Source organism: Anguilla anguilla, chromosome 1 (genome assembly GCF_013347855.1).
Source record: "Anguilla anguilla isolate fAngAng1 chromosome 1, fAngAng1.pri, whole genome shotgun sequence".
NCBI lineage: Eukaryota > Metazoa > Chordata > Actinopteri > Anguilliformes > Anguillidae > Anguilla > Anguilla anguilla.
This window is the reverse complement of record NC_049201.1, coordinates 59,931,657-59,944,317: the sequence shown is the minus strand read 5'-3', so window position 1 is coordinate 59,944,317 and position 12,661 is coordinate 59,931,657. Positions and strand designations below refer to the sequence as shown.

The 12,661-nt window shown below is 39.9% G+C and overlaps 1 protein-coding gene across 2 annotated transcripts in view; it reads left to right on the top strand.

The window, feature by feature from the left end:
• The first annotated feature begins 6,490 nt into the window (after positions 1–6,490).
• Positions 6,491–12,661, top strand: part of LOC118221412 (angiopoietin-1-like) — a 36,030-nt gene continuing 29,859 nt past the window's right edge. For both annotated transcript variants that reach the window (XM_035406474.1, XM_035406465.1), the window contains exon 1: positions 6,491–7,288. In XM_035406474.1, coding sequence (XP_035262365.1) covers positions 6,932–7,288 — 357 coding nt within the window. In that variant the 5' untranslated portion in view covers positions 6,491–6,931. The remainder of the gene's footprint in view (positions 7,289–12,661) is intronic.

Below are 12,661 nucleotides of genomic sequence, written 5' to 3'. Positions count from 1 at the left end.
GCTAATTGTTCATAAGAGGCTGTACACTGAGGCACAGCATTGCAATAAAGTTTCAAGCTAAAAAAGGCTGCTGAAGTAAAAACATTCAGAAATTCAGCATTTAAGAAATCACTGTAAGAAATACTGTAACCATTGGTAATCTAAAAGGATTTGTTTCTGTGATGTATTGTACATTATGTTAATTGCTTAATAATTGTGATCAAATACATGGTACTTATGAATGTACAGAGCTTAATAAATCATACTATTTTTGTAGTCAAATGTTTGTGACAGAATGTTGAACGTTTCTCTGCTAACAGCCTGGGCAATTAGGCATAAAAGAATTAATGCCAAGCCAAGATTTATTAGCCAGTTATTTGTTGAAATCAATAAACCTTTTGTATTTATCTACATGAAATAAATAACATTTTTGGGGAGGGACATGGCTGCTGAATCCTAAAAATTTCATAAGCATCTGCTGACAAACTCCCACGAACAGCTGCAACACTGAATTTTATTCCAGAGTTTGTGGATCTGCTGAATGGTGTATCTGTGGCCAATTTTCCACCTTTCAGCATCCAGACCAGCCAAATGCAAACAGGCAGGGAGATGTACTGTACACAGTCATCCCTCACATAGATGACAGCTTTTCAGAGACAGATCATGTGTGTCATAGTATGTCTGCTGTTCCATTGACATTAGCCTGTGTTTCTTCTTCATCATCAAAGCCTGTTCAATCCTTACTTTCCACAGCAGACCTTGGGATAACATATAAACAACCTCAATTTTGACACGAGGATCCGTTCATTATTGTTGAAGCCCACCCTCCCCACAACCCCCTTGTGATTTCTCTGAATCTTTACAATTTCAAGCATGAAAAACAAGCTTTTGCTTTTAGAATTATTTTATGATCACTCTATCTGTCTAATACTTTATACTTTAATACTTTAATAATTTGATGGTCAGCATATTCATTGTGTTTAAATTGCTTTGTGTCAAGTTTTCATAGACTTTTATTTGAGCATGAATAAAAGAACAACAAAGAGAAAAAAGCACTGACTCTCTGTAAATTGAAAATAGCATTTTTTATAGAAAATGTGGAATTAAACATAATCCAAAGTGGATATTATACCATCAATGGCAACAAATCATTTAAACAAGATTTTGTATTGGCTGAGCCTTTGACACAATGCTTGTTAGGCAGCTGTAACCAGTGTTGCCAATTTAGCGACTTTGTCGCTAGATTTAGCGACTTTTTGACCTTCCCTAGCGACTAAAAATCTTATCTAGCGACTAGCGACAAATTTGGCGACTTCTCACAACTTTGGCAACCTCCATTCTCATTGTCGAGCAACAGCAAAAATCACCTTTCACCTTTCACTGGCGGTAACAATTCAAAGCATTTATAAACTTGCACAATTGCAGTTGCAATGACTGGATGGATAGTAATGCTGTGAAAACGTGTAGAACAGTACGAGAGGTGGCCAACAGATCAGTGTCAGTACATGATGCAGGCATTTTCATTTTATTTGAACTAATGATGTTGCTTTACTGATGTGCTGCATATTTTAAGTCGGCACTGAAACCTTTCACACATTTCTCTGACCTCACTGCAGTTTACTGAGTGAAGTGCACATGGCTAATACTGACTCAGTAATACGTTTCAGATGAAACCCATATTCAAATAATTACAAATTCCCTGTGCAGGAATTCTCAGCGGGAGGCTTAAGTTCAAATTCTTTTTACAGCCTTTTACTTCAGGTCTCCACATGTGGGACTTAATAACGGTTATTGCCCATCTAGGAAACAGAACATTTTGGACATTTTTGTGAGCTTGAATTACAGTATATTTGGACGAGATTTGTTGTTCACATAAGGATTGTCAAGTGTAGTGGAACAGCAAGTACATGGGAACCCAGCACAAACTGGAGAAAATAATCAAAGTAAAAATTCAAATGATATATGAATCATGCAATTAAATTTACACAAGCAAAGCTTTTTTAAATTAATACTTAGTAAAGAAATAATTTGGCACCCAACATGGGCCTGCATATATTTAATTCCCATCCTAATATGGAATGCTCAATCTGAAACTACAAACCCCAAGGTTTGCTGCTCCTTTCTGTTGATTATAGCCAAGCTTGCACAGAGTGGAATTAGAGGAAAACCTTTTATATGTGACTTTGCCATGCCGTCCATAGGTACCTGATTGGCCAGTGGGGGTCGCCAAAGAGGGATGAAACACGGCCCCCTAACCCAGGGCTGCCCAACCCTGTTCCTGGAGAGCTACTGTCCAGTAGGTTTTCACTCCAACCCTAACAAAGGACACCTAATTTGACAGCTAGAGATTGCCTCGAGCAGCTAATTAGTATACTCAGGTGTGCCAAATTAGGGTTGAAAACCTACAGGATGGTTGATCTCATCCATCCATACCCTGGGATGCAGTCGGCAATTGTGCACAGCCCTGTGGAGCTACCAGCCACAACTGGCACTGGCAAAGTCCGGATTCGATCTGAGGCAGTGTGGACAATATAGTTTTTAAAAAAGCAAACATATCTGAGAATTACACATTCATTTGTTGTTTTTAGTCCTGTGTTGATTGTGATATTGCATGATGTAACCAAATACTTATCAGAGATGAGAAAGAGATGCTGACATAAATTTATAACACTTTATTATCATTATCATGTGATCCCCTGTAAAGGGATGCAAGCTAAAGTTTGATTTGTGTTTATTTTAGTGCCCTAACTCAACTGTACAATTAAAGAGTGTCATTGAGAAAATGTTAATACTGTATAACAATTTTTTAAAATGTATTAAACAGCATGTACTGAGTTAGTTTCCTTTTATCAGTATTTGTAATGCATTTTTCTTCCCTGAATATTGTTATAAAAATCCTATTTGCTCTGTGTAACTCATTACTGGCTTGTGGGAGGTGATTCATAAATCAAAAAAGAAATAAGGCTAAAATGTCAGTAAGTTGCAAAAATAGCATTTTTTGTTTTTCTTTTTTATGTCTCCATGCCCAGGCAATAAGTTTTCATATGACACTGTTTCCCAGATTGTTTGATTCTTTATGAAATAAATGTGTACGTTTGGTATAAAACAAATTTAGGACTTCATCAGAGCATATGAATGTTTTGCAATTTCAATTGCCACAGGATCTTTCCACTGGTCCTTATCAAACAGTATTGATCTCTTCCCAAAGAAAAATGGTAAGGAAAACAATGAGGACATTTTGTTTTAATTTTCAACTACAGTATATGAATGAGTTTAACAAATTTGTGATCACATTGTTCACAAGTGCTGTTAAACATTTTTCACTGGTCTAACAACTGCCTTTACAGGTGAGTTCACAGGGCTTGCTGCCTTCCTCTTCGAGAAATTGCTGATGGTTTTCTGTAGGCTTCCTCCCTGCAGTTTTTGGGGGAATATTAGGAAGTCCTAATTGAGAAGCAGGACATTTCTTTAAACCAGGACTGCTCAACCCTGTTCCTGGAGATCTACCGTCCTGTAGGTTTTAATTTCAACCATAATTTGGCACGCCTGATCCTACTAATTAGCAACTCAATAAGATCTCTTGCTATAGAATGAGGCGTGCTTTGTTTGGTTTGGAGTGAAAACCCACAGGATGGTAGATGTTCAGGAACAGGGTTTGGCAGTCCTGCTTTAAACAGTATTTGAACAATTTTCTAATTGAAAATCACCTGATCAGGACCTTGAAAGACCGATTCTTCTCAAATATTAAACATTAAATATTATTTCATGTAGGAGTTTTGGAGAATCAGCCAAAAACGATAGCAATTGTCCATACTGTAATCTTAATAAAAGTCTGGTAATTTTTTTAGTTTGAATTTCCATTGTATTTACTTATTATGTATTTACATTTATTTACTTTTGCTTACACTACAAATATAATGAGTACAAGACCACTGAACATCTGTTGCTAAAACAGGTGTACTCATGTCACTTTAGTCCTAGCCAATAGGGCCGTGAGTGGAACAGATCCATCATGCCTTCTTTCAATCTTGAAACCCTACACACAATCTCTTCATTCCTTAACCTCCAGATGATTCTCCCTTCCCTGTGTGGTCTCTTCTCTCTGTCACAGTGCCTATCTGTACTGATCCCATGCTAACAGTGGTCAAATAAACTTCCCAAAGTGGTCAGGACAGCAAGATCTTTGGCTGTCTTCTGAGAACCACATCACAACCATATTTTTATGGTTTCATGGTTCTCTTCTTGGGCGTGTTATGGATGTAGTCTGTAGAATTGTACATTTGGTTAGCATGGTTACCATACACTAGTGCTTTAGTGATGTTGCAGTTTTGTATTCCTGAGACTAACACTAATGTTCTCCAGTTTGTTAGTTGCTCTAGATAAGAGCATCTGTTGAGTAAGTGTAATGTAAATGGTCAGTTATGAAGCACTCAGATCATAAAGTTAATACTATTTTACTTTTCTTCTGAAACTATTTCATTAAATAGGGTGCTGTAAAATATGAGTTACATAGATTTCAACAAATACTTTTTTCAAGTCCTGTGAGACCAAACATAGTGAATAATATAATTCAATGCATGTATGTATTAACGTATTTGCACAATGCAAGCATCCATTAAATTTATGTGTTTCAGGGTTCACTGACACTCAGTACAAATAACTGCACATACAAAAAATTAAGTTCTAAATTGAATAGTTTGGAATGAAGAAACTTGGCATGTGCTTTATGTATGATAAATATTTTTATTAATATTCTCTGGGGCAGGAATTTCCCCCCTTTTTAAATGCTAAAGAAAACATATTTAATTTAGAATAAACGAGCAACTTCAGAAGCCTTGAAGTTATTAAATAAAATGTAGGTCTTTGTTATTATGGATCGAAGTTTCTAAAACCATGTATCATCTTTATAATCTTGTTAAGAGCCTGTTAAGTCTGAAACTAAAACATTTCCCCATCAGAACGAGAGGACCAAAATATGGGATATTTGAAAGGAAAACCATCTCTCTCTCTCTCTATCTCTCTCTTGCTCTCTCTCTCCCTCCCTCCCTCCCTCTCTCCCTCTCTCTCTCTCTCTCTCTCTCTGAGCATCCAGTTCAGTTTGCTTTCCATTCAAGTCCGAGTCACACAGAGATCTAGGCAAACTTTCAGTGGCGCAGCAGCATTATGTGAAACTGGACTTGGGAGAGTAACCCCTTTGGATCTGCTGACCCCTTGTGCCCCTTCGCTGGGAACACACGGTGCCTCAGTGGTCCCTATAAATATTTATGGGACAGTGGAAGGGATTAAGGAATGTGTCCTCTCTGCCTATGGCTCCGCAATTCAAAGATGTACAAATACAGTCCCTTTGGAAGGACTATTGAAGCTGGAATTCAGAAAGACATAAAACGTATTCTCAAAATCTTAGCATTTCTTTTAATACCAGACGTGCTTTCACACAAGTTGATTATGCTTGTGAGGATAGTTGACTACGCAAATAGTACTGCTTGACCATGTAGTTCTAAATGTGTGTGTGCTAACTGTAACATAATGCATTGCATCACCAAATAATAAAACTTCAAAACTTGACTCATGTTTTAATACCATATAAGGCCTAATGGGAAGAAATTGTGGTCATGAGCAGTTTGAATGTTTCATGAAATTGTATCTGAGGCTTGCAAGTCATTAAAACTAAATTTTTATTACGCATATTTAAATGCAAGGTTACTTGAAAGAATGAGAAGGATATGAGGCAGTCATTAATAAGAGTCGGTGATACAACATCCAAGGTTGTAGTCTGTGTTAAGATATGCAAGACAAATACATGTCCAGACACAGGTTTGCCAAGCTATTTGTGTGTGTGTGTGTGTGTGTGTGTGTGTGTGTGAAAAATAGCAGGAGGACCACTGAAAAATAACACTTATGAGGCAGAAAACCAAACAATTTTCTCATAGTTTAACAAAGCTTTAGCAAACAGAGCTGCAGACAGCCTTAAACAGAACTGATAGGTAGATGCTGACATTGACATTGCTGCTGACATTTCAAAGCAAAGGCTGGGGTAACTAGTCATGCCTAGTGCTGGTTGTAAGTATGACTGGCTGTATTAGAAATATAACACCATGTCTCCAGAAATGCCCAAAAAGTTGAGGTTGAAAAGTTGAAAAGAAGTAATACATAAAGATTTTGACCATGGTCAACTGAAAGCTAAAGATTGAACACACTTAGCATATTTAATAATATACAGAAGAGAAGACAACTAATATTGTAGTAGGTATATACTTTCCCTTTCTTACAAGCATTCTCTCACACACACAGCCTCACTCTCTCATGTACACTTTTTCTTTTGTGTGCATGTGTGCTCATTCTATCCTGCTCTCTCTCTCTCTCTCTCTCTCTCTCTCTCTCTCACACACACACACACGCTCTCTCTCTTTCCCTCTCTCTCTGTCTCTCTCTCTCTCTCTCTCTCACACACACACACACTCACACACAGGCACACTTGCATACTGTACTCTCTCGCTCTCTAACATTCCTCTGCAGTCACTCAGTGGGGAAAGTGTAGAGCTGCTGTGTGTGAAGTCTCAGCAGTGCACGGCCCCCTCTGACTATAAACACACACAGAGGACACAGAAGGAGCAGAACGGGCTGAATGAAGGCAAACCCCTGCACAGCCTATGTGTGAAGTGTACATGCCTTTCTGTGGACAGACTGGAGTCCTGCTCCCAGCCTGGAACAGCTCACCAGTAGAGGAGAAGGGCAGCGATGTTCCACAGACTCAAACATCCCTGGACACAAGGCTCTATTTTGTCCAGTGGGACAAAAAGTGAAAACTCAAGGCTGATCATATGTGCGATAGACTTCTGATTCTGCTGGGGTTGTGAAAGAATTAAACTTTTTAAAGAGGAACTACCCAGGAACCACCTCTGTAAGGACCTTCCGTTTTCTCTTTGGCTCTGTGGCCACGAGACTGTGGGATATGTTTCCCTACCTCTGGCTGTGGTTGGCAGCCTTATTGGTAAGGGTGGCTGGTGTGGCAGAGGACCAGCACCCCAGCCCTGAGGGCACTGCTGGCGCTGGTAGCACCATTGGCAGCAGTAGTGGACGGCGCTACAACCGTATCCAGCATGGAGGTTGCACCTACACCTTCCTGCTTCCAGAGAATGAAGGCAGTGGAGCTCCCTGTTGGGATGGAAGGGCAAGGTCGAGAGCAGGGGGCCAGTACGATGGCAATGCTCTCCAGAGAGACGCACCACAGCCGGGACAGCACTTCTCTGAGCAGAAGATCCAGCGTCTGGAACATATCATGGAGAACTACACCCAGTGGCTTCAGAAGGTGAGAGAGAGAGAGAGAGATAGAGAGAGAGAGTATGTGTGTGTGTGTGTGTGCGATAGAGAGAGAGAGAGAGTGTGTATGTGTGTGTGTGCGAGAGAGAGAGAGAGAGAGGGAGAGAGAGAGAGAGAGAGACCTTAGCTAGTACCTTAGCAGTCTTTAGTTGTAAGTAGATGTGAAATCAGTTGCACATAATGACTTACAACATAGCGTATACAATAATTTAAAAACAAATAATTACAATGTAAAACTTTAGCTGAATATGGTCCTGAAGCGCCCATGAATATTTGCATGATAGCTGGATTATCATAGCTAGCTGGCTTGCTAGATAACAATTAATTTTGCTAATGTCAAAGCAAGCAAATGAGGTGAGCAATATTCAAAATTTCTTAATTGTGTCAATAAACTGTAGCTCCTGTTCTTAGTGTTCTTAATCATGCTGTAGGGCTGTATAAACATCCTTCGCACAGTTTTAAAACTAGCTTGTTGGGTCGACTCTTACTTTGATGCGTCTGCCAAATGCCTGTAATGTAATGTAATGTAATGATGCGAGCTAACTGGAAAAATCTCTCATATCTGCCTGCCTACTAAGAAACATAATGTTTCAGTTGTTGCATGTCCAATGAGGTGGACGGGGTGGCATTAGCTATATATGGAATTTGATTGGCCACCCCTATCTTTTATCCCAAAATAGCGCATTATCATTGGCTAATATAAATGTTCGGCATAGTGTGGCCCCCCAAACTGAGTCTGTGACCTCCCTGGGCACCCCATGAAGAAAATCCTGGCAACCCTCCTGTGTAATGTTAAGCTTGATTCACACTTGGCACTGTTCATTCATTGCTGACAAAAGCAGTTCAGATGTAATGACTGGTCTTGAAGGTTTTGCATTGCTGTCATGATGGTGTGCACACAAGGCTACTGGGAACAGATTTAAGGTTTCATACATGAGGACCTACAAGCTGAGTTCTTATTGTCTTGTCTCAAACTTAGCAAAATCTTGCAGAAACACGATGGGTCAAAAAGGAATGTGAAAAAACAGTTCTCTTGAGCTTTAAACCCATTAGCTGTTGCCAGGGCCGGTCTCGGATTTCAGTCTTGAACCAATTCACAAGAAGCGACTCAGTCTTTGAGTCGACTGACAAAATCAAACATGTTTGAAGTACTAAACAGTATATCCCCAGGGGACAGGACACCATACAGCTAGATGGTGCAGAGTAGTGCAGGTTAAGTGAGGTGAGAAGTGAGTGATGCATCTGTCTGTACAACACTACTGTAATACATTACATGGGCCTAGCCCAAACCATGATAAACGGCCCCGGACCTTTCCTCCTCCACAAAACTTTACAGTTGGCACTATGCATTTGGGCAGGTAGCGTTCTCCCGGCATTCTCCAAACCCAGATTCCTCCATCAGACTTCCAGATAGTGAAGCGTGATTCATCACTTCAGAGAACAGGCTTCCACTGCACCAGAGTCCAATGCTTGTGTGTTTCACACCACTCCAGCTGACGCTTGGCATTGTGCATGGTGATCTTAGGCTTGTGTGTGGCTGCTCGGCCATGGAAACCCATTTCGTGACGCTCCAGGTGAACAGTTCTTATGCTGAGGTTGCTTCCAAAGGCAGTCTAGAACTCAATGAATGTTGCAATCGAGTACAGACGATTTTTACGCGCTACGCACTTCAGCACTTGGTCCCATTTTGTGATCTTGTGTGGCCTATCCTAGACGTTTCCACAATAACAGTGCTTACAGTTGACCGAGGCAGGTCTAGCTGGGCAGAAATGTGATGAACTGAATTTCTGGAAAGGTGGCATCCTATGACAGGGCCACGTTGAAAGTCACTGAGCTCTTCAGTATGGCCCGTTCTACTGCAAATGTTTGTCTATGGAGATTACATGGCTGTTTGCTTGATTTTATGCACCTGTTAGCAATGGGCGTGACAGTAGTAGCTGAACCCTCTAATTAGAAGGAGTCTTCACATACTTTTGGCCAATGTATTGTATATTATGTTTGATTTGTTCAGCTCATTCAGACTTACGTGACCCATACTTTACAGATAATCCATATACTGTATACTGCTACAAAGGTATGAAAATGCTTCTGGATGATTACTTTGCTGAAAGGGTACAATGACAGTGGCTCATCTGGTATCTACAATGATACGGTTAACGAGTTGCACTCGTTGACACAAAACGCGCGTTGTAAATTGTAATTCATTATGGATGCATTTCCACAGTCCAAATTTCATTAGCATTTGACTGCCAGAAGCAGTGATATTTTTATTTCTTTGAATTTGTATGAATTTTTCAATATGAAATATGTCAAGATGAGCTGTGTAGGCCAATAGTGAATTGTAATAAAACTTGCAGCGGTCAGAAATAAGGCCCAGTTTGCCATGGTGTCGGAACTAGTCTGCAGACCTGAGTGATGTGCTGATGTGGGCCTGTATACATTTAAACTTAAGAGAGCACTAAATTTGGGCTTCACAGAATAATGTCTGTGATAGCAATTTTTATTGAATTAACAGGTATACTTACATTTACTAGACATTCAAAGGAAAACCCATTTTTTACAAATAGCACAGAAAACATTTAAGCCTATAACACAGCCAGGATATCGATGTTTCATAAGTGGCAAGAAACAGACAGAGATCAACTAAGTGTTCCGTCTTGTATGACACCAGATGGTAGTGTGATGAATGCTGAACAATTTGCGTGATGACCGCTAATAATATTCCTCCCTTTCTCCCTCCTATTTAAGCTAAGCTGAGCAGCTGAATTGACACTTGATTTTACTTGATTCCTTCTTACAAAAACTGTGACCACAATTCTCTTTGTGTATTTTTAAGACTATTGAATTAAGTGTTTTTTCCTGGTAACTCCTTTGTAGATTAACATTTTAGATCAAAAAGTTTAAAAGCATTACAAATACCATCTGCTGTTTTGGATGGAATTCCTCATCTTATCCCTAATAGACTAAAAGGCATGATTACTTTAGAATGGCACCTAATGTTTAATTGTTTTAAAAATGTCCATACTTTTTGTTCACTTTTATTGTGAGCAGTACGGTGAAACCTAACCCAGGCATGGTGTATCTCTTCAAAAGCCAACGGACAGGCAGATCAGCATCTTTGCCGGTAGAAAGATGCTACAGTGACAATTTTGCTGCATGATGATGCTTCATGAAAAGAGATACTACAGCGCAGTTGTCTTTGCAATGTGAATGCTTTAATACTGAGAAATGTAAACATCAAAAGTGAAAAAATCTGTTTGGAAACATTTACTGAAAGTTTGTCCAAGACAATAGATCTGAATTAGATTTATTAACTTTGACTTCAGACTGTGTATGGAGATTTATTTCCATTTTCATGCCATGATTTTTGTAAAGAGAGAGAGAATGCATATCACTGTAAAAACCAACAGAATGCTATTCATTTTTCACTATTGATCTGATTTATGGCTGTTTGGAGATTTAATCTAGACCACAGACATCTATGAATAACTTTTATATTTATTTTTCTGACCATAAAAAAAAAGTTGTGTAAGTCGCTCTGGATAAGAGCGTCTGCTAAATGCCTATAATGTAATGTAATGTAATGTAATAAAAGTCCAAGTGGTCTGTGGAGATTATAAAGACTTCTGCCATCACTGCTAATCTCTCAATGGCTGTTCTCTCCAGGCCTAGATATCAAGCTTTTTTTCTCCCAGCTTAAAATACAGCAAAAGCAGCTCAGTCATACATGACAGAACTGGAATGTGTGACCACACACCCAGTAAAAACTCCCCTGAAACAGTTCCTGTGGACATCAAAAGCAACTTCCACAAACCTGAATGAAGTCTGAGCTTCAGCAACAGCTAAAGTATTTCACTCAACAAAAGAGTTGCTTTCCTAGCCAGTCCGTTCATCTCAACCTTGTGCAATGACTGCCAGTCAAACTGGCTGTGGAGAGAAACCTCTTTGTGGACAGCAGGCGACTTATTGTTGGTGCAGCGATAGCAATTGACGGCTCACTGTGCGCTTACACAGATAGTGGAATGAAAGCACGCAGCCGCCTAAGAAGAAATGTGTAAGCGGCGGACTTGTGTCCGCTCATTTTACAGCAGGTAGCGGCCTGAGCACAGACACCGATCCTGTTATTGTTACATTACGTAACGTATTTGCTCAGCAGACATCCTTATCCAGTGAGATTTACAGACGCTGGTGTATTTAAGACCTGTGGGGGGGGGGGGGGGGGGGTCATCTGAAAACTGTGCAGTGCTGTGTTTGCCATGCCTTGCCTGGGAATCATGCCAGCCTTCTCACTTTCCTTGGAATACCGCGGACGCTGCTGTCATGGTTAATCGGAGATAATGCTTTATGAGTCTCTCCCTGCCTGGCTCCTTCCCCACTTACACCGTACAAAACACGTGCGTGCACTGGTGAAAAGATGCAGTGAGGGTTGCTATGAAAGCTTCGCCTGACAGTAAGTCAAAGGTCTACTTAACACAACAGAGCGAGAAGAGTGGGCCTCCATTAGCTGATACAAGAGCCCCAAAGATGTTGCCATCATTTCTCTTGGTTTTGTTTGCATCGATTTTTAGCTCTTATAGTTCTTGATAATTATTGCAGCTTGTCGTGGTTATCGCGGTATGTGATAGCTATGAAGTTTTTGGTGGTTACTGCAGATGCACTAATACAGAAACCTAACAAACTAAACATATATTACTGTGGCTACACATAGCAATGCTTATGGGAATTAAAGTTGATAAATTCCCAAACTCCTTTCTGTTATGCTTCCTGGAAATGTGTGTGAGCCCTATACACATTGAATGGTGGTCATATAAAAATTAAATCAAAAAAGTGTTTTTACAAATTTATTATTTATGTTTTACAACAGGTATGCTCATTTGTGTAAGGTGTAAGATGATATTGTAAATGTGATATTTTTTAAAACCCCACAGAGAGCCAACACTGTGGACAGAACTACATTTTTTGATAAAATAAATAATTAAATAGGTGCGTCAACGTTCTTGCAACAACAGCCGCCCGTGCAACCCTGAGTCTGATTAATTTTGCTGTCACTATGGCAAGGGGACTTCAAAGGGACCTATTGAGACCCAGCGCACCAGAGCCTTAATGGAAGCCTTGAAAGGAGCCAGGGTTTCTCATTTCCTACCATTTGAAATGGTGGAACAAAAAAAAAAGATGTAATGCTGATCTGAAGAAGGTATTCAACTGTAATGTGGTTAAACTTTTTTGAAAGTGGGTAGGATCACTGAGGCTGTTGTGGCACTCTGTCTCTCTCTTTCCCTCCAGTTCCCAGGTTCCGCAGTACTCGTTCCCTCTGTTCTCTTGTCCTGGCTAATTAGAGGTATAATCAGCAATGGCTGGGTGC